The sequence below is a fragment of the Syngnathus typhle genome, linkage group LG7 (assembly GCF_033458585.1).
Source record: "Syngnathus typhle isolate RoL2023-S1 ecotype Sweden linkage group LG7, RoL_Styp_1.0, whole genome shotgun sequence".
NCBI lineage: Eukaryota > Metazoa > Chordata > Actinopteri > Syngnathiformes > Syngnathidae > Syngnathus > Syngnathus typhle.
Window position 1 is genome coordinate 5,557,230 of NC_083744.1, and position 23,200 is coordinate 5,580,429.

Genomic DNA, 23,200 nt, shown 5'->3' on the forward strand with positions numbered 1-23,200 from the left:
TCTTATATCTGTCTAATATCCATAAAATCTGAAATATTGAGATGATCATTCGAATATTGGCAGACCCTAAAGTGGCCACAAATATTGATCTAATAGACTTGCATTTTGATTGACCTTTTTTATTTTTTTAACTTTGATTCAGATTATGCTTTTTCTGTTTGGCGAATGACTATGGAGAGGTAAAGCCTTAACGTCCGTAAAATCCCAAATATTATTGTGATCCTTCTGTTTCAGAGATTGCAGTGAGAATAACTAAAGACCCCCACAAATATTTGATGATGATGGACGGGAGTTTTTGGACTTCAAGCAACTTTACACTTCTTTACATTAAGTATTTTAGACTGTACCCACTGCCCACAAGAAGATTTAGATCGGATGGTTGTAGCTAGTTAACCAGGCAGGTTAGAATTTAGCAAAAAGCTTTTAGAAATGATGCCATGTCGGGGCGATGGATTTATATGACAGGCGAGCTTGCTGCCTGAAGCACACGAGTGGTTTGTATTAAGTGAGCACATGGGACTGGATGCCAACGGAGACCTGTCATTCCCAGATACATTAGTTTAACTGCAACCACCTTAACAACTCAACTTTTTTTTAATTTTCACACACACACACAGACACACAGACACACACACACACACAAACACACACAAACACACACTTAAAACTTACTTAACAAACAAACAAAGGCATTCTCTTATCTTGAAGCTATCAAATAACAAAACCCAATTTCAAAACACAGGCAAGCTTAAAACCTTTTGCATTTTTATTTCTCTTTTATTTATTTATATATATATATATACATATATACATATATATACATATACACACACACACACACACAGGACTGTCTCAGAAAATTAGAATATTGTGATAGTTTTTTTATTTTCTGTAATGCAATTAAAAAAAACAAAAATGTCATACATTCTGGATTCATTATAAATCAGATGAAATATTGCAAGCCTTTATTAATTTAATTTTTGTTTGTTTAATTCCAGAAGAGCTGTTAAAAACTAAAAATTAATAAATCAACAAAACAGCATCTTGTTGCTTATTATTTATTATATGGGCATCTTTTTACCGTTAGTTTTTAACAGACACTATGCCTGCAGTTTGGTAAAAATAATTCTCTCGATTCTTGCTCGAATTATTTGACCTGAATTTTAAATGCAGACTTTATTTAGAAGAAAATGACATTTCATTATGACTATTTACAAAATATACCACTACAACTAAGCGGTTATAACGGAACATTTGAGAGACAAACACGGGGTATATTTTCTCATTTATTTTAATTGTTGACAGATAATAAGTCATTTACCTTCGTTGGCTTTCGGGTAAATTAAGGACGCGATTAGAGAGGATTTATTCAATTTGGCCACAGACCCAACTTGTCTCCAGTAAACCGATTTAATTCCGGCTTTTATAGCCTGCGTCGTTTGAGCAAGCCAAACGTTTCGATGAGCAATATTGGTGTGATGCTTTTTAAGTAATTTAATATTTAAACTACGATTGCCAAATAAACTGTCTGCAGTTAAGCGCAGTGACCATCCTGCAAAGTGACTCTCCGTGCACCAGGCCACGGCCGCCTGTTTTGGTTTACGTTTAAAAACAAACAGCCCTTAGTCATTATTGACATTCTAAAAACAAATAAACAAACAAACAAACAAACAAACAAAAAGTCGGGCTAAACTAAAAGTCCTGATATGGTTTCCTAATTCCTTTGCCTAAAAACGAAGGCAACGTAAAGCCCCGAAACGAGAATTAACAGTACGCAACCACGCGCTGAATAAAACTAAACATTCTTATTTAGCGTGTATGGAATTAAAGGTCGTCCATTCATCTCCTGATTGCATTGATGTCATGTGTTCCAATTCCCACGTGTTTACCACCAACAGACGCTCGCGCACACACACGCACATACACAAAAAAAAAAAGAGAAAATGAAGAAGAAAATGCAGCCCCCAGCCACCCTCCACCCCTTTCCTTGTTTTTGACCTCCCATCGGTTCATAATAGCGCGGTCAGAGCGGAGTGGGCCTACTCGGAGTGCATGCGTGCAGCTTGAAGGTCAGCGGAGTTCTGCGTGACACTTTCCCACTGTGGGCTCCTCATCTCGCTCTCCTTCACAGAGAGGGGCTTTTAGCATTTGTTCATTTTTTCCCTCTCTCTCTCTGTAAAGCAGTCCCAGATGCGCCACTTTGAGCGTGTGCGAGCTAGGGCGCGTCAGTGTGCATTGCATGAAAGTTTGAGGAGAGCTGTTTAGAAGGGGCTGGGCGAGAACTAAAGTTTGGATTCTGCCTCTTTTTTTTTTTTTTTAAATAGATTTTTTTTTTTTTTTTAGGTATGAACGCAGATACGTGTGTCTCATACTGCGACATGACCTCGATGGATGCATATTATAGTCCGTCTGCCTCGCAAGGTAGGGAGCACCAGGCGAACCCTTTCAGGAGTTTCGGCAGTTCCGACGCCAAATACAGCCCCACGTTCGCGACGAATAAAGGGCAGGGGTTCGGGGAGAAGTCCCGGAGTCCTTTCCAGAACGAGTGCCAGTCGCTGGACGGCGGAGAGGAAGAGGGACCCTTCCACAAGTACCAGCTCTTCATGCACAGACCCACCTGTAAGACTCCACCCGAGGGCGGCAAGTTGCACACGGACGGCGGCCACAACGGCATCCTACCATGTTACGGTGAGTGGGCAAACACGCGCAAAAACTCCACAGTGGGCAGAGCAGGATGCGCGTTTGCGTGCCGTGCATCAAGAAACACTTGTTTGAATTTATTATCGTCTTATTTATTAATTAAATAATCACAGTGGTTAAATAAATGAAGTGTCAATATGGAGTTGAGACTATTCGCGAAGGATTCGTTGCAGTAGCTGTTAAGCAGTATTTGCCTGTAATCTTTTTTTTTTTTTAAATACTCACCTTGACGTTTTTAAGACCACACGAGTGTCAGTTATTCTCTCCACTGAAAGTGTAATGTAATTTCCTCTCAAAGTAAACTTGCAGCATCGTCCCAAAGTCATTGCAATCAGCCGTCACAGAACAATATTTCGACATTTTCAGATATCACCAGAAAAATAATAATAATAATAATTATATATATATATATATATATATATATATATATATAATTATTATTATTATTCTGTATATATATATAAACACCCTATGACAGTCTGCAGATAGTGTGAATTAATTGACCACAGCCGGAGTGTTCATGTGTATTTACTATACCTTGTTATGATATTTGAACTCTCCAAAATGATTCCTTATTTTTACATAGTTTTAGTGCACGTGCATGTGAACACAGCTAAAGTATAGTACATTTTTGTATCTGTGACTATATAGAAATTACACAAAACCCATTATCATGGCTAATAATTCGATTTCTGTTTTGATCAAACACCGATATTTACAGCTTCACTTGGTGGCTTCTTTTATGCAATTTGCATAAAACGTGGAGATAAATGCAGCCCAGTTTGCAGTTGGCGATATACTAAATAAAAGTGAAGTCTGCCACAGTTAGCAAAATGGTAAAGTGCACAGTCATCTATTTTTTAGTGGGGAGTGTGTCTCCAAGCTTGTTTGGAGCCATGCTGTACTTTAGTGAGCTGATTTGGCAAGTGCATAGACAGAACCGTTTGAACGCAATCATTAAATGCAGCATGCTTCCAAAGAGAAGAGACTCTGCAGTGTTATTACTGAAAATGTTGCAGCCAGATGAAGGCACTGTGGCTCTCGGGAGGACACTTTTGGGGTCTAGTCAAAGCCTCAGGCGTCAACAGGCTTGTGCTCTTATGTGTGGTCCAACACAAGAGATATATTGCTCAATTTTGATTTTTTTATCTCTTTCATCATGACAAAAATTGCCTGATATACAGACAGAGGTTAATGTGCCAACGTTGAGTGACTGCAATGCTGTCGACATGGCAACCAGGCTGTTGTGAGATTTTCAGTTTTACGGTCAATCTGGAAATAATATATTTGAAGATTGACATTTGGTATTGTGAATATTTTAAGCTTGATTGCCACAAAGAGAACTAGTGGTGCTACACAGTATTTTGACATGTAATTGGTATAATCATTCATAACATCTACGTCATCCATGTTTTGACGTGACGAGCGTTTGTTTTGTAAAATATGTATGTGGAGTGCATCTATTGTATATGCTGCCCTTCACCTGTCTTGTTAACAGTTTTGTGAGTGAATGTGTTGCTTCGTTGTATCACAAATATGGGGGGGTTGGGGGTTTGTCATTGGCTTGAGCAACTGCCCCCCAAAACTTTAGTGCAAGTGCCTACAGTGTACTATGTAGAGAGATTTGAAGTATTGTAGTATATGGACAAGTGGCATTTTTTTCTAGTCGGTTTGGAAAATAAAATATGTGATGTGGAGATTTTTACTGGAAACAAATAGTTAACAATCTTCACTATCTTGATCCACAAACAGGGTGCAATTGAAAAGCTTTTCAGAATTCAGAATGTTGCTGATTTTCAAAATAGAACAAAGGATATTTGGACTATCGGCTTATGTACATACTATAGCAACTATTTCATTTTGTCCAAAACAAAAAGGCCACAGAGCATACTGGCCTCGATTGCTGTATTTCAAAGTGATGGCCGGCATGTGTTTATTTAAAAAAGTTAAAGTTAAAGTCCCAATGATCGTCACACACACATCTGGGTGTGGTGAAATTTGTCCTCTGCATTTAACCCATCCTCGTGTGATTTTGATCCATCCCCTGGGGGAGAGGGGAGCAGTGAGCAGCAGCGGTGCCGCGCTCGGGAATCATTTGGCGATCTAACCCACCAATTCCAACCCTTAATGCTGAGTGCCAAGCAGGGAGGTAATGGGTCCCATTTTTATAGTCTTTGGTATGACCCGGCCGGGGTTCGAATCCACAACCTTCCAGTCTCAGGGTGGACACTCTACCACTAGGCCATTGAGCTGGTTTCAAGGCCCAGAGGCCAAATCGAGCCCACCACATCAGATTATATGGCTTGACGGAGCAAATCATGCGTCTCCTTCATATTTCTCTCAAAAATCTGTATCACCTGAGTCAAAGTCTTTACTTTAAATATCGGTGACAATGAAAGACTTTATAAAAAAAATAAAAAAAAAACATCAAATACAAAACAAATTGATGCTTTTCACAGTCACGTCACTCTGAGAGAAAGTGTAACTAAAAGATGGCCCAAAAAATACATCAGTGCAAGAACTATCTTTCAAAATAAAACAAATTACAATACATAAATTACTTTTTGTAATTTGATCAATAATGGTAAAGACATGTCCACTGAATTTCCTTTGGAAAAATGAATTAATTTGACTGATTAGAGTACTATTTGAATTGTATTGCCAGTTGTTATCATTGGTTGTTTTTTTACACTCAACCTGTGTTTACCGTAATTGCCTCTGGTGAGAGCCTCATTGCAACAGAGGAATCTGCGAGCTAAAGTACCAAGATGACAGTCGTTTTGCATTCACACCATATCAAAACCTTCAAGCGTGTCCGTTTCAGCACAAACTAACTTTGAAATACATCCAATAATATCATGGTTGTCGCCGCATATTGTTGGGTGTGCACGCGAACCAATGAGCGTCCCACCGGGGCTTTGCATCTACCTGCATAGTGCACACACCACTGTGAATGAAATAAAAGCCCACGGAGCTGATGGAGTGCAGAGGAATGCAAGTCAGCACGGCAGGAGGGGTCCGCATTAATCCGAGGCAGATGTGCATCATTGGCTGCTATATGGTTTTTATTCATACTCGCCAAACATTAGATCTCCAAAGCAACTGAGAGTCCCCACAATGACAAAGTGGGACTGGTTTACATAACCCTGTCTTCACAATACCTTGGAAAAATAAGCAAAATGTCACAAATGGACAAGGGTAAAGATTTGAGAACCACTGGAGAGAATTTCTTACATGCGCATACACTCACAAGCCAATTTAGCACGTATGCCTGTGCAAATATTTAAATGGAAAACCGTAAAGACAAGTATTAATTTAACAGTGTGTTTATTATTGTGGTTGAAGCTTGAAGTAGAAATTTCACCGCATCATATTGCGTGGTGCCTCTGATATGTGGGTTGTAGTAGTTAATATATTAGCTCCACCGCAGTTTGAAGTTGAGCAGTTCTACACCATTGCAAACCACCACAATAATAAACACATTATTAAATCGTTGCTTCACTGACAATATCGATCAAAGCCAAGCATGAGCATACTTTTGGTGACGGAATTTTGGTAGGGATCATGCATGAGACCTTACTAAATGAAGCAGATATTTTTACCATTTCACTTTTCCAGATTTCTTTTGGGGGTAGTCATGCATTTTGATCCCAAGACTGCTACCTCATGAGCTATCTGGTAGCTAGCGCCTCTTGTGGCATAGTGACTGGAACAACAGCGGTGACATTTTACAGCAAAAGTGAAAAACTAACCACTCAGACTTTAGGTGTGGCCGACAGGAATACAATGTGGAGTGCGCTCTTGTTGTATGCTTCGTTTATTTATGTTTCTAATGACCGAAGCAGTTATGCAAATCACCTTTAGCTGGTCTGTAGCTTTACATCAAACATTGTTAGCAATAAACTAGCAGACACTTGTTGGATGAAAAAATATACTTTGGTTGAATATTGTGTTTAAAAGGTAACTCAACTCAAGATGTCAAAAGTCGTATTTTAAACCTTTATCTGATGCTGCATATTAACTTAAATCAATGACGTATTCATTCCCAAAATTTCTCAAACATTGCATCTACTCAGGGGTCGCCATGTTTACTTCTTTTCGCGCTCACAAGTTAGCTAATTTAAGAGACATTTAGCAGCCCTTCTTGCTCACTTTATTTACTAACAGAACCAGACTAGAGATCGTATACTAAATATACTATATAACCATTACTTGCTAGAAATTCCTCCAGCTCCTTCAATGCTCACTAATTAGTTTTCTTCTGGTCTTTGCATTAATTTTGAAGAAATATCCAGTCTTTGTATTATCACTGTTGTGCCATCTGTGGTCTATTTAATGCCTTGGAAATATGCCTTGTACTTTACGCCTGATCTCTAAACAGCAAGATCTCACCGATGCTGTGGAAGCTTCAGATGTTGTGGATGAGGTTTGGAACGGACCTCCTGCGATAAATGATGACTTTAGAGATACACACATTATACAAACCGTGTGAACTCTGATACTGATTGCGCCGGTTCTCTCTTGCCTTTTCCTCAGTAATATCATGTTCACCTAATATAGTTCAAATAGCCGCTGTGACCTCAGTGTGAAATTGGAGCATCCTGTGATATGTAAAACATGTTTCTCAATGCATGAGAGCAAAACAAGACCACAAGAAGGCTCTGGCAGCGCTTTAAAAGCATCCTGTCAAAATATAGAACTCTACGTGCATGGAGAGGGGAAATTGGAGGGAAATGATGTCAGAGGATATGTATGGATATTTGCTGTGATGATTACCACATTTTGACCACGCTAGTGGCTGAACAGTGACCTGTGATCATGCCCTGAAACAGTTTTCAACTGCTTAAGGTTGGGCGGGCCAGGGGGGAATAAACTTCTTTCGAGCATGTTTTTCTGTCTTGGAAAGTTCAAGCAACAGCACCAACCTGTTTGCTATGAAACGTCACTTTGGCTCTGACATATTGTCCTCTATTCACAGGTTTATTATAAAGCGCAAGGTAAAAATGACCTGGGAAAATTGTACAAATGACCACAGGGAGCAACGATAACCCAAATTTGTCTTAAAAATTACCGCTGGATTGACAAAGTAAAACAAAGCAAAATCTTGTTTTGATTCATAACTGCTATTTGTCTAATTTTCACGTGAGGACATTTGATAAATTGAACAAAAACAGTGTGGGAGGTCCTGCAAATGATCACTCACTGTTGGCTGCAGTCCAAACCTTTTAGCAAAATTCCAACCTTCCAATTTGACTTGTGCAATTAGTGTCTTCAAATTCATACTGTTGAAAAGAGAAGGCTCAGTGATTACACCCTTTATAAATACACGTTTTGCGCCGAGAGTTATCCAAATCTGCAGAAATTATTTTTAATGACAGTTTGTACCAAAACGTACTCCATTGTTAATCACATTCCAACAATAATCCTGAACTATTTCTGTGTTCTTTGATATGAGACAGTGACAGCCACGGCCTAAAGTCTTCGGACGTGAGTGAGGTAATGACTGTGTCAGTCTATCACCCACTGATACTGAACAGAAAGATTTCAGGTTTCCCATAGAAGCATAAGCATTCCTTTGCGAGTTGCTGCCATAGATCTCTCCTCAAGAACATCTGGGAGCCTTCCTTTAACAGAGGAAACAATACTCAAAATCTTGTCCGAGTATTCCACGAAGAAGAGCTTCTATTGTACATATTAACTCTTTAATGGCATAAGGAAGGGACATACAAGGGCACACAATCAATTCAGGGAGGTGTTGCCACTAAATAATAGAAATTTAAGAAGAGTCTCTTTCAGCAACATTAAGTACAACCAACTGTGTAGGGTACATCGTTATGTTTTTTTTTTTTCGGGCTTCTGCCATGTAATATTGCGTATCAGGAGGAAAAAAAAACCACACTTGTGAAGTTAATAATTGAGTCAAGTGCCTTGAATTAATTTCCTAAAGCTTCTCATGCTTATGGTGCAGACTCATTACAAGCTAACGTTTATTTACTCATTCCTGGTATTTACTGTAATTTTCGGACTATAAGTCGCACCGGAGTATAAGTCGCACCAGCTATAAAATGCCCAAAAATGTGAAAAAAAACATATATATGTATATAAGTCGCTCCTGAGTATAAGTCGCCCCCCCAACCAAACTATGAAAAAAAATGCGACTTATAGTCCGAAAATTACGGTATACGTTTATTTTTTTGATTGCCTTTTCAAAATGGAAAAAATGATTGGATTGATAATGTAGCCTTCAGTACAAATGCTAGCGAGTCAGCAGAGGGAAAAAATAGACGTCTGGCAGTAGATATATTTTTGTTGTTGAGCAGTGCTGAACTTATTATACGCAACTATCTGAGTAATTCGGTGCTAATATGCTTTACCACCAATGTTATCCAAGTTTCTAAACTTGTGCCTCTGCTCCTCCTTCTGCATTTTGTGCACATTTTTCAAGCTGGACACCCCAGCAGCGTCACTCAGCACCAGAATGAAGTCTCATTTGTACAAATGTGACTTGCATTGCATTTCAAACAACCTCCACATGTGGTTTAGATCAGTCTTGTAAAAAAATATGTGATTTGATGTGATTTTTGATGTTCAAGCTTAATAACATCTTGCTGGGAACAAGCTCGCTACGACAAAAATCGGACTTGCCGCTGGCGATGTGAAAGCAACTCGCGAGGCAACATGATTTTGTGCAAACATTCGGCGAGAAAAACTAATGATAATTACGTTTGTGAAATTCAATTTAAGCTTATTATAATGACACGTTTTAATGAAATAATAAAACATTTGCAATTTTCTGCAGTGATTAGATTCCGATTTTCAAATAGAGAGTGCCTAATACTAATCATCACAAATATAATCACTTAATATTTTGATAAGGGGACAAGCTTTGAGCACTCTGTTTAAAAGCATTCTCCTTCCTCGTTAGTACAAGGTCATTAACCCTTCCCCAGGTTACTAATTTATAGTGTTTCTTTTATTTAGTTTCACTTGACCCTCCCCATCCCATTCCATAAAAACTGAGAGGGTGCCTCGTTGCTTTACAACCAGTTAAATTACACTTTGATGTTTTCTCTGTTTTCAGCAGCGATTAAATTGTTGACCCTAGTAAACACGTGACCTCGGCTAACCAAAGAAGTCTGCGGGCTGTCAGAAAATGACTGGCAAATTGAAGGCGCAGGCGGCGTTTATTCCTCACATTTCATGTACGCTGATGCGCGCTACAAGGGCAACAACAGAGAGAGAAAAAAGGGGTTCCTCACAATGCCAAGAAACTGTTGCCAAGGCACTGGAATCTTGGAAGAAAGCAAGGCTTGACGGTTGTGTTCTGGAGGCGGGAGAAAAAAAAAAAGTCTCGGCAGGCATGACGCCTGCGTAATGTTGGCGAGGATTGTGTTTGGTTACAATTAGCATACCACGAAACAGAATGTGGAGAAATAGGGATGAGTATAAAACCATGCTTTGCTCAGGGACACAATCTCATTATTTCAAACAAGTAAGGACTTTTGAGTTGATCCAAGTCACTTCTAAATGCTGTTGTCAGGCTCCCGCTCAGAGATTGAATAGCACAGGGCCAAAGCAGCGGTCGATAATGTCACAATGTGCATGTGTGGAGACAGTAAGAAGCTCTGACAGGTGGGCCACGGCGGAATGAGGTCATGAACCCCAGCCGGGCAAGCTGTGTTGTTTCATTAGCCTCAGTCGGGGCGAGAGCAAGGGAGTGCCGCGGCTGCTTTGGAGGGACAATTATTGACATCGTATTGCGCGACACACCAGCCAAAGAATACTAATTCATGAAAACAAACACGCACGTTGCAGACGGCTGACGCCCGACTTCATCACGTCAAAACTATTCCCCGCCAGCTTACTCACCATTAAAAGAATGGCTGACGGAGTCACCAGCACCGCAAAATATCAACAGTCCTTCGCACGATGCACTTTGTTTCTAAGACGACAGACTGTGGAGGGCGTTAAACACAAAGCTGCAAGGAAAGCGCATGCACGTAATTATTCGAAATCTGATCTAGTAGGAGATAAATGTACATGAAACTCATCTGTTCAGGGACTCCGGGTGACCTTCACTCAGACTGAACTTAAGCCACACAAATTAACCAAATCAGTTTCAGGGTCAAACTGCTGCTGTCATAAAACATGCATTTAACTGTCATTAAAGTGTAAAAAAGAAACACTTTATAATAAAACCCAATAGCAACCTTTGTACCCAAACTAAACGATGATGCGTGACAGATGTGTAGCATGTGGAAGGAGGGAGGATTGAGGAAGATGACTCAAAAGCCGGCACGCCACAGCTAATGTTGCTGTGCACATTCAGTTCTTCCATTATAGATGTTGAATTTTTGTTTCTTTAGCCATTTTGTATTGACCAGCCGGAACTGAGATACGTGTCATTTCCCTGATGATTTCTACTGTTTGCTGCCACCGATACTTGGGATGGTATTTGTCTGAAAAAAAATTATGTTTAACATCCTTACAGGGAAAGCACACGCTCAAATTTTCTTTGTAATAATTTGTTCTGTGCAGCTCCATTAGTCGAAAAACTGTATTCTGGTTAATGTTTTGGTAATGCTATATGAATTTAACAGGCAAAATCCACCTGTTTTTATCCATCACAGACGGTGGCCATTTTGCCACTTGCTGTCGACTGAAAACGACATCACACTTGCCAGCTCAGGTCACAACCAATCACGGCTCACCCGTTTTCTCAAGGTGAGCCGTGAATGGTTGTGACCTGAAACTGGCAACTGATGTCATTTTTAGTGGCCAGCCAGAGGCAAAATGGCCGCCTCCTGACATGGATGAAAACAAGTAAATTTGGCTGCTCATATTCCACAAATGCAATATTAATCAGATTGCTGTGTTTAGAATGGTGGGGGCGCATACAACGCATTATTGTAAAAAAAATAAAAATAAAAATAAATAGGCTTGACTTCCCCTTTAAGTTGTATAATCGTGTGTTTCATTACAAGTTTTATTCAATAATATGCTCAGGTCTAACATAATTTATCTCTATTCTGACTTCATTCAGAAGCATTTAAGAATTGATTCTTTCCACTGTTATGATGGAGACCATTTAAGGACAGAACCCTTGTGCTAATGAAAACTCGGGCAGAAAAACTGACAGAGCACTGTTCTGACTGGATCTCCACCAGAGTCATACATGCTTATTTATCCGCATTGATGTTTGTTTATATGAAGGGGAAGGGACAGCTTTCTTCATCTCCAAAAAGGAAACAAACAAGAAAAAAAAACTTGCATGTGCAGAGAGGAACAGAGCCAGGTCTGTCACAAAATGGAGGCTCGCCAAATTGGAAGTGACAAACACAATGTTGTTTACATCTGAGGGCCAAAGTGTGTCAGGCAGCAGTGGGCAAACGAGGCCCACCGCGCTACACACAAACACTCAAACTGTTCGAAATTAGGCAGGTTTTTCATTGGCTCAGATTTCAGGTGGCGTGATTGAACGAAGTGAGCGCGCCCCCCTGCAAAGTTGTGTCGCGGGTCACCCCAATGTGTCGTGACAACCCTTTCCAACATGTAGAATTGAAGTGTAGATTCAGCATACACATACAAGGCCTTTGAACCCCAAAATAAAACATTACAGAGGTGATGTAAGCATTAAGTAGCCGCAACTGTGTGTGGATGTTAGAACGTGATGGTGTGCAGATGCACTTGCTGACTTGTTAGTCATCGGTTTCGTTTTTTCCCCCGGCTATATTCAACAAAAGCAACATGCATTTTAAGGAGCATATTGCTCTTCGACTGTCGCTGTTTCTCCTCAAGCATAATTGGTTAGAGAGTTGAGGGTTGAAGCCACAATTAAATGTTCTATATTTACCTTGTTTCTTACAAACCCAAAAGTGTTTAATGCATTTAATCACGAGAGTAAAATAGTCAAACATTTTTAGCTTTATATGACATTGAAAAGGAATGAATGTCAACTATATCTATGTGCTAACATTCACGCATGGAAAAATACAGATACAGGCTTTATTTTAATGTATCGGGTAATCATGGAGGCTGCCGTTACCAACCACCGATACTCTAAAAGTCTGACATGGAGTAAGTCCTCCATGCCAGTAGTTGGCGCTACACTGCTGCAAGGAGACACATTGGCGTCCACGTCAGAAAGAAAACTAGGTCTTTTAACAAGACATTTATTTTCACTTTACAGCTAATTTTAATACATGGCTCTCATTCTTTACACAATAAATTAAAACTGACTTTCCTCCTCTCCCATTAATGTAGGAAAAGACAACAGCTTGACAGAGACCGAGCTGCCCTCCAGTGTGGACACCATGGAAAGCAGCTACCTGAATCTAAAGGATGCCGGTGTGAAGGGGTCAGGCGAGCGTCCCGGCTCAGATCTTTCTAGCCCTCTGGATAAAAGCGAGGCAGAGAGCAACAAAGGCAAGAAGAGGCGCAATCGCACTACATTTACCAGCTACCAGCTGGAGGAGCTGGAGAAGGTTTTCCAGAAGACACACTACCCAGATGTGTATGCCCGTGAGCAGCTGGCACTGAGAACGGACCTGACGGAAGCTCGCGTTCAGGTGAGACCTGATGACACGGCAAAAAAATGAGCAGTGCTGTTTTCAAACATGGCCATGTCCGCATGTTAATCATAGCCAGAGAGCGTGAGCGAGAGTTAAAAGCTGCTGATGTGACAACAGAAGAATCTATTGTTCTCCTTTCTCATCTATTTTCTTCCAGCCAACCTTAGATCAGAGTGGGATGAAGGGCGGGATGAAGGGAAGTCCCTTTGCGCTTACTTGCGGCAGACTCTGCACGAAGGTCAGAGGCCAACCGTTTGTCCCTGGTGCAGCCACGTTTAAACTACTTCCACACAAAACGGAGAAGGCAGGAGGTGAGGGACATAAGCAGGCAAGAAGTCATTTGACTATATGGGAAGGATATAAAAAGCACTTGAGATGCCAGCTTCAATTTCCACGTGCGGCCTGAGACATAGTCAGGGACTGTCTGGTCCGTGCGGTGGTACAGTAGAAAAAAAAAAAAGTTGGTTCACACAGATCCATCCCTTCCCCAGATGATTATAATTAACGTTCCCGACCCAACCGACACACACAGCCCACTCTTTTGAGTCACTGTGAGGTTTGACCCAGAGTCGTACAAAGCAGACCCTAAACATGCACGCAATCAAGTCTAAATCCCACCATTGCAACAGAAGGTCCATTAGGACAAAGTCCAGGGATATGCAACCGGCGACTACCAAGGGGCATCGCAAGCTTGGCAAGCGACTTAATAATCCTTTTCATCTTAAGAAACAACACAAATGTTTTTTTCCAGAATAAGCCAATGTCAGAGTCTTACTTTTTCATCCTTAGTTTAACGATGAAGGTCTCTATGTGCAGCTCGGGGCTTTTGCTGCTATTAAATTATTTACGTGAGCAAAAGGTCCGACTCGAACTTGGTCATACCTGACTTTTTTGTGGGGGAGGGGGCAAAGTACCGCTGAGGCACTCTATCAATCGCAGTGGTCCGTCCGGGATGACAGAGATGAGGTGAGACGGCTGGAACTTCAAAGCTGCTTTTGGAGTTGGTGCACTCTGGCCTCCCTCTCTCACCCCCACCCGCTAGCCGTGCGGCGTAAATAAAACTTTTTAATAGCGCTGTAGTCTGTAAGCTGGCCTTTTGCTGTCAATGTCTTCAGCTATTACTGTAACGCGGCCAAACAGAGCCACCATGTGTCCACATCAACCAACCAAACAAACAAACAAGAAGTAGTTGGTAACTTTGGCCATGTCCGATGTGATGGATTCAAAGTTTTCCCTATAGGAAGAACAGGAACTCCGCTTGTGCAAAGACACAACTAGCTTGTCGCAAATAATCATATTTAAGATGAAGCATTGGACAGGCGGAGCAGCCCAAGACACATCTGACTTCATAATACTTGCACCACAAATGATCTCTTTGCCAAACTATTTGGCTGATGTCCCCTTCGTACGGCCGTTCAAAGGCAAAGCAGCACAGCGCAAGCCCTCTGTGAAACATGACTCACTCAGTACACAGAAACCAAGACAAGGGGTGCATAATTATGGGCTCAGCCATTAAAAAAAAAGCTGACAGTGTTCAAGCTAGGAGAACATTTTTGTCGGTGATAGATTCGAAATTTTGTTAATGACACAGTATGTAAATGTGTGTGTCCCGTGTGTGTCTGGTCGACCGCCTGAGTCTGCACCCCAGAGAGGTCACGGGGGTTAGCCGCAGAAAGCCACGGGCTTTGGCGTCAGGAAATTAAACGTGAAATGAAAACAAGCTCCAGTTTGAACATTCTCCCATCTCACTTTTCAATATCCCCACTTCCCCTCTCAGACATAAAAGGGAGGTAGGAGGAGAGAAGCGGTTTATAGGGGGGGTTGGTGACACAGAAGTGGGATTCCACCAAAAATCGGATGACCCATTACACTCATTTAAACTTAGACATCCCCCCCAGAAAAGTCTCATCTTTACCTGACACAATCTACTACAACGGTACCTCAGACCAAATCATTTAACTTATCTTTCAAATCTCTATTAGCTCAATGCTAACATACAATGACATAGAGAAGCTAATGCATTGTATAACCCTTTAGTCAGTTACGGCTGTTTGAACACAAACAGTGGAGCACCACTTGTAGACAGACAACATAATAATCAGAGGTACATATTCGGGATCTTGCGTAGTGTATTGAAATACAACAAACAACAACAAAAACTACAACTCAAAAGACACGGACATGGTATGAACATCAAACAAAAACAACTCGCTCCCCCACCAAATCTCAGGGGGGTGTAACAGACCCCAAGCTCTCCTGCAAACATATGATTTAATTCAAAGGCCAACAACCCCTCACCTTGACATTGGGGGGCAGCCACAACCTTCCATATCACTTTACAACTTTGGAAGGCTAATCTCACCAGCTGACCTGTGGAATGTCGGAGTGAGTTCCGAACATCAGCTTTGGAAGAAAGAAAATTTAAATGTCCCGCATGAGGCCATACATGGTCTTCTTTTTGAAAAATGAACTCATTTGTGGTCCCTAAAAAGTAAATGCGCTTCAGGGCACACTGTAACACTGCCTCTTTTTTATTAGGAAGATGACAGAGAAGAATGGCAAATGCAAAATGAGGAGGGGGATATGCGAAGAGCCTGGCTGAGGGGAAGTTGCATGTCAGCGACGGTGAAAACCACAAACTGATTGGGCTTGGAATCAACCAACAATCAAAGTTCAAAGCCCGACGTTCCTTCTCTGTTTTGGAGAGATTTGCTTACACGTGTGAGAGGGGAAAAAAAGTTGCGTGATGGTTGGTTAGGGTGGAGCACGACAGTGACGCCTGATGAATCACCAAAACTGGGTAATATTCAACTTTTGGGGAAAATTCAGCCCCTAAAGCCAGTTTAGCACATGAAACTTGGTTGCTTGGCATGAATCTCTCCTAATGCTGCTAGAAAAGCACTCAAATCTGCCATCTTGTTTCATTATTTGTCGTAAAAATCAAAACTGCCCCCACACAAACAACCAAAGAATCTGAAGACTTTCGAATAATGCCCAAGTACAAACAAGGTGGTGAGTTACATAAAAACTGTCAATTCTGTCTAATTGTTTGATGAGAAGAATTGCGGTGGGATTCCCTATTTTGTCCCGCTGTGTCGACAGGTGAGGGAGAGGACACCTTTCTCACGATGATTTATGAATGACTACAGACCCAGATGTGCATCTGTCAACGAAGGCAGTTTGAAGTCAGGCAGACGACGTGTATCAAAGGCGGCGGCATGGCTGGGGGTGGGTGGTTGGTTGGCTGGGAGGTGCAGTACCAAGGGAGATGCTCCATTTTCACATTAACAGTTCCATGCGGACGGCACTTTAAAGACACGTCAAGTCCTAAAACGTGCTGTGGGACTTTCATGTGCTATAAAATTGATTTGTTTCACTTTCTTAGTTTATCTTTCAGAGCGAAGAGAAATGGTCACATCTTTGGCTGTGCTCCAATATTTTTAGACCACAATCTGCTGGGTTAAAAGTAACCCAAATTGGGTGGAATATCAAACGCAAAAAGGACAGAGACAATGTTGGGTTATTTACTACCCAGCACATTGGGTTGTGACCAAAATGTTTTGACCATGTTTATGCTTTTTTTTGCAGGTGTGGTTCCAGAACCGGAGAGCCAAGTGGAGAAAGAGGGAGCGCTTTGGTCAGATGCAACAGGTTCGAACGCACTTCTCCACGGCTTACGAGCTGCCTCTTCTAACCCGGCCTGAAAACTATGCACAGGTAAACAAAAACACCAGCGTGACCGTCACCGATTGCCATGCGATGTTTGTGACCGCCTCATCGTGTCGTCTCTTTGCTTTTAGATTCAAAACCCTTCATGGATCGGCGGCACGAGTGCAGCCTCTCCAGTGCCGGGTTGTGTTGTTCCTTGTGATACCGTCCCCCCGTGTATGCCCCCTCACCCCCATAGTCACGGAGGGGTCCCCGACTTTCTGGGCGTGCCTAGTCCAGGGAGCAGCCACATGGGACAGACGCAGATGAGCAGTCTATTTGGGGGACCTGGAATGGTCGGCGGGATCAACGGCTACGATCTCAATGTTGACCCAGACCGCAAGTCTTCCAGCATAGCAGCACTGCGTATGAAAGCCAAAGAGCACAGCGCCGCCATTTCTTGGGCCACATGATGTTCCAACCAAGTCGCACCCCGCCTCCATGAGCGCTGCGGGGGAGTTTTGCTGAGAGCATTAATGATAAGACAGGTCAAAAGAACAGGCGGAAAGCGTCCAGATAGCCGAGAGCATCTTAGCGGCCATCACAATGGAGATAACAGCTGCGACAGTGACAATCAGCAGAAACTGAAAGTTCCAAAAAGTACAAGTGAAAATCAGACCCCAGCGTTTAATTCCTGTCCGTCTCAGGTTTTGGTGGTATAGCTATCATTTTAAGTAATGATTATTTTTTTCTTCCGTGTGACAACCCAGGCTGGATGCAATCGGCAAATTTAATGGAGCGCAAACAGAACTAACCTGAAGCAATTTACTGAGGGAGGAGAGCAGACATTAGATTTCCAGCCAACATGTCATTTGCTCCCACAGAGCAACCTCCACAGGTTCCCCTGTTAGGCCCAGCCTCAAGTTACAGGAAACTCCGTGTCTCCAGTGGTAGACAAGGCACAGCGGTAGCCTTCAACGCCAACTAGTCACGCCAACTTCCACCGGCACCCGACGCAACTAGTAGACACACTTAATTAGCATCAAAATGAGCAGTTTTGCCTCGTGAACACCAAAGTGCATCACAGATGTTGTCATGGCCAAGTTTTGGATCAACACATGGCGGACATTGCGGACTGAATTAGTGGGCCTGATTGGCGAGTGGGAGAATTTTGTAATGTTTAGGTGGAGCGTATACATTGCAGTGGTGAGTGTGTTATCAAACTTGTGATTTGAATGAAATCTTGTCATGACATCCTCTACTTCTTGATAGGGGGATTGCATTGGGTGAATGTATTTTGATATGACATTTGGCAGAAGGCTTGTATCACTTCTACAACGAATCAAATTCGAATACTTGATTGACTATATCGGAACTAGACAGAACTTTCAGTTTCTGAATTCAAATCAGGACGCAGTTCTATTCCTATTAAGGGCTCGATTGTCTCGACCTCCCTGTGCTTTAAACTGCAGCTCGCTCCGTGATGATACTACTGAAAAGTTGTTTTTTGTGAATGTAAACAGTATGTATGATATTATTCTGTTGCTTGTGCATTTGTTTTATCTTTGTGTCAAATAATGGACCTCCAAAAAGCCAACCGTTCAAGTATTACAGTGATATTGCCAAATAATATGTTGTGTTCAGCATTATTTCTAAAGAAAATGTTGCTCTGGGCTTTTTAACTGTCGAAATAGCTTTCTAATTTTCTAATGGCTTCAAGCTGTTTTTTTTAAATTTTCTAATAATAACCAATTATTTCGACTTATGGTAGTGACTTTAAATAATGTACCATTGCAATAAGTTATTGCACTTAAGATTTTGAGAATTGTGTGTTAATACTTTCCACTGGGACAGAAGCCTCATGTTGTTCCGGGTTGCAAAAATGTTGCTTTAAGCCATCCATATTTAGTACCGTGACATCTGCTCAAGGTGCTGGAGATGTGTTTGTTTGTACAGAGGTATTATTTTTCATTTGTTGAATTGAAGTGAAGATGTAATAAAATCCCAAACAGCCCGATGAAGTTTCTCCTTTCAAACACGACGTTTAGCAAAATGCTCATATTGAAGGAAATCAGGTATAATTGCATGAAATATAGTTTCATGCACGGGTTCTCCAGAAAGTAAATTCCTAAACTATAAAAATATTTGTAATCAAACCATCCATTATGGTTGGAATTCCAAAGGCAAAAACTGCCAAGCTCACCATTGGTGCAGACTTCGCCCTCCAAAGAATGTATGACCAGTAGACAATTGCAGCCTTTTCCAAAATGTACATAACGTTAACTGGAAGGCTGTTTTTTTCCCCGTTTTTTTTCATAGTGGGTGGGGAAAAAAAATCAGTCTGTCTGCTAGATGTCTGCAGCCAATCATGAATTTAAAATCCTCTGTGTTCTTTAAGAATACATACTGTTTTGCATTGTGAGAAAAAAGCTACTGCTTTAGCCAATAACAAATTTAAACAATTAATTGCTTGTTACAATAATCTGATATGTTAAGCATCGCTGCACCTCTATCGTAATGAACTAAATACAACTAGTATACAGCTTCAAAAGTAAAACAAGGGTAAGAAAAATGGGGTGATAGTTGTAAAGTGGCATATTTACAGTACCAGTCAAAAGTTTGGAAATACCCTCTAATTTTGTGTTTTTTTTTCATTAATAATAATCCTGCATTGTAGATTTATACTAAATCATCGATTTTTCGAAAATAATGACGGAATTAACAGGTAAAAAAAATCAAATAAAACAGAATATGTTTCATTCTTTAAAGCAGGTTCCCTTTGCCCAGATCGCTTTGCAAATCTTATTTTCTTAGTATTTTCTCAGTCAGCTTTATGATGCAGATGTGTTATGACCTGGAATGACTTTCAGGTCACAGATGTGCTTACCAAGACTATATAGCTTGCATTACTAGACCTCTGAATGTGTTTTTCTTCTTTTTGCTAAATAGTTCAGCATTTTAGCACATTTCATAATCCTTTGAGATGCAAGAATGACATTTTTTTTTTTTATTGCGCATTACCATGACCCTAGTTAAAACTAACAAGACTGGTTTAACCAGGGATCAGATCAAATAAAATCACAAAGCGTAGAGCAGTACGCAACTTAAAAGCCTAAGTAGTCTAAAATGCGGGTAAGTGACATAAATAAACAGTGATAGAGGGCAAGAAGAGTGGCCCGCTGTGCCCTGGACACCGCTCATTAAAGCTAATGGGTCACACTGCCCCAGCTAGGCTCCACTGACAGAGTCCTGCATGGTTAAAGGACCATGTGGACCATTAGGGCACTTCAAAGTTCACTCCTCTACATAAAGGCTCTGTTGATATGGCAAAGTAGGGAACGATCCAATTCCTCACCCACGTGCTTTATTTCTCCATCTATCGATCTGTCAGTCAGCAGGCTCCGTAAACAAATGGAAACTTGAGCTGCTCATTAAAAGCCATCGTTAGCAACGTCGGAGTTGTAAATCGGTGCTAAAATCAAGCACGCGAGCTGACGCTTTGGCTTACTTTAAACAGTTTGAAAACGTAGCCCAACACGTTAAACTTGATTTCTCCACTTCCTGTTAGACCAGTAAAAAAACTCCCTGTAAAGGGCATTGCACTATGTAGTAAAAAAAACAATTACACATACTAATTCACATGAACCAATGTTGTTACTGTAAAACCAAAAGTCCACTTCTCTCTTAAAACATCAAGTAACTTCTTGTCTTAAATCAAAACGATCCAGTTGAAGTTTTGAAAGCACTGACCATGTCCGCAGGGACATAAAAGATGAATCAGCCTCCTGCTGTGGCTATAAGTCAACGGCACTGAGGAGCAGAAGAAACAATGTGCATCTGGTAAAACCTTCATTACAAGCTGAGAATCTCAGCAAACGACTTACATTTTGGCCATTTTTCTTCTGATTGTCATATTCATAAAAACAGAAATGGTGCTGGATGGGGAATCTCCGGCCACTGATTGTGCCAAAAACAGGCTAATTGAGCCTTCTCGTATTATCACTTTCGTACTTGTAAACAGTCATATTAACTCATTCACTGTCAGTCCAGTTTAAATGCATGTTTGACGTCTATAGTCGTCAATGGTAGTGAATGAGTAAACTCAAGAATACCAATGGACATTTTCCAAATTTTGGGAAACCCGTTATTTTAATACACTCTCTCTTATAAACAATAATAGGAATGCTAAAAGATTCTGGTAACCTCTCTTCGTACTTCTGCAATTTAAAATTTAAGAGTTGACACACTGTAATCAGTAGACCGACTGCTGATTCCCTCTTAACACCAATCAAGTTATTATCGGGATATCCTCTTCGGTCCAGAGCCGCATGTTGCCTTTCTCTCCTGGCCAGTATGCTTTCAATTATCCTGCTCGTGAATACGGGGGTGGTGGAGTCTCGCTATGATTTATTGTTCACTTATGTCTTGCCGTGTTCAGCGCATTTGCTCAAGGAGCCCGCCTGCTGCAGAGCTCAAAAGGTCAAAAATATACAAACAGTCGATCTTTCGCAGCCGCTGCGCTACGATATGCACTGATTGACAGGCAGAAATGAAAACTCAGACGTGAGGGCCACAGTGAGAGAAAATTGAGCGCGAGACGTGTCGCTAAAATGTTGCGTGAGCTACCGGTGGCGAGGAAAACGTTTGACATAAGAAACATCGGAGGAGCAGGAAACTATGAGAACAAATGAAGAACTTCTTCCAATCAGGACAACTACACGCTAAACATGACTTCTTTGTTTACATGCAACATTATGCGGCCATCACACATGGGATCATTTATTTGTTGTCAGCTGAATCCAAAAATGCTTGGCCTGAGAAAATGTCTCATCCCAAAAGACTCATTTCCTGGCCTTCCCTGCTCACTTCCTGCTTTATACCGACTTGCGGGCACCACATTGTGCGTCATGACAGCGACCCTGTGGAAGCACAACTTTGGCTGTCGCGGGACCATTTATGTCAAATTTGGCAGGCGAGCATTCGTGCGTAATGGCCACATTTGAGAAAGAGAAAAAAAAAAAAAAACAATGTTTATTTAGCTAAGTTTATGTGAGTTGCATTAAATACAACCAATCCGCTCAAACTGTGCATGTAAAATTAATAATAACCATTTTGTTCCTTGCATTCTGTCCCGCATGCTTGATTCTTACATTTTCACGTGAGCCCCTAACAAACTAACCAAAGAAGATGTGAGATGTCCGGTCTTCAGGGTATTCTCGGAGATGTCCAACACCTACACAAGGTCAAAAACACAGCGCAAGGAAGAGAGGTAAGTTTTATGTTAAAGACATTCAGGAAACAGGACTTGTTCCCGTTCTCGTGGGAGTCCATTCGGTTGTAAATCATCAAGCAATGAAAGTTTCCTCTCCAAACAGGGGGCTAAAACAAACTGCATCTCATCGGCTCCCCCTGTTTGGAATTTTTATGAGGAAAGAAGAGATGTGGTGATACAAGACTTCTCTGTAGCAAAGAAGTACACAAGTCAACATAAATTCTTTAAGAGGGGGCAGGGTGTTAAACATTTTTTAAAGGCTTTTATTAGACGTTACTTTGAATAGGAGAAGGAATTTGAAAAAAAAAAAGTTTTTACACTGTGTGGAGTAGTCGGTTCAGGTGAACAAATGCTCTCAACATGTCTGTTGTCAAAACAAGATGACTTTCAAATTCTAAAATTATTAAAACAAAATAGAACGAATTGAAGACTATATATAGGCTTTATAAAACTGGGTTTTATCAAAATATGAGTGTACAAAAACAATATGAGACAGCACAAATGAAATATCTGTTGATTGAGCTGGATTTAGCACATGTGGTGGTTGACTGATTAACTGTTTAGCATTTATCTTCCAAAGTTTTTTTTCCCCCCATTTACGCGGTGCCTAAATTCTCAATTTCTGGAATGACACTGGTGAAGTGCTTTGCAATAATAATTCGAAAAGAAAAGTTTTGTCGAAGCTTCAAATATTACACAATATCGTGCTGGGCTTTGAACGGGAAGACAGAATTGTAACGTACCAAGAGGGGAGATGCCGCCCCCAAGTGTTGAGATAAATATTTTCTTATGGGTTTGAGTTTTTTTTTTTTTTTAAAATATATTCTTAAATTCTTAATTTCAATTGGAAGATTTTTTCAGTCAATTTAATGAGTTCCCCTCCATGAGTCGTCACCTTATCGTGGTGGAGGGGTTTGCGTGCCCCTATGATCCTAGGAGCCATGTTGTCTGGGGCTTCATGCTCCTGGTAGGGTCACCCATGGCAAACGGGTCCTAGGTGAGGGGCCAG

General features: G+C 41.1%; 1 protein-coding gene and 1 long non-coding RNA gene across 2 annotated transcripts in view; one reads left to right on the plus strand and one right to left on the minus strand.

The window, feature by feature from the left end:
* LOC133157364 (uncharacterized) overlaps positions 1 to 20,421 on the minus strand; it is a 32,821-nt gene extending 12,400 nt beyond the window's left edge. The window contains exon 1 of the long non-coding RNA XR_009715003.1: positions 20,275 to 20,421. This is a non-coding gene — a long non-coding RNA (uncharacterized LOC133157364). The remainder of the gene's footprint in view (positions 1 to 20,274) is intronic.
* Positions 2,017 to 18,934, plus strand: alx4b (ALX homeobox 4b). Its single transcript, XM_061284055.1, has 4 exons — positions 2,017 to 2,688; positions 12,964 to 13,268; positions 16,860 to 16,988; positions 17,072 to 18,934. The coding sequence occupies exons 1-4, from the start codon at positions 2,346 to 2,348 to the stop codon at positions 17,390 to 17,392; spliced, it is 1,098 nt and encodes a 365-aa protein (XP_061140039.1). The 5' UTR covers positions 2,017 to 2,345; the 3' UTR covers positions 17,393 to 18,934.
* Positions 20,422 to 23,200: the final 2,779 nt, after the last annotated feature.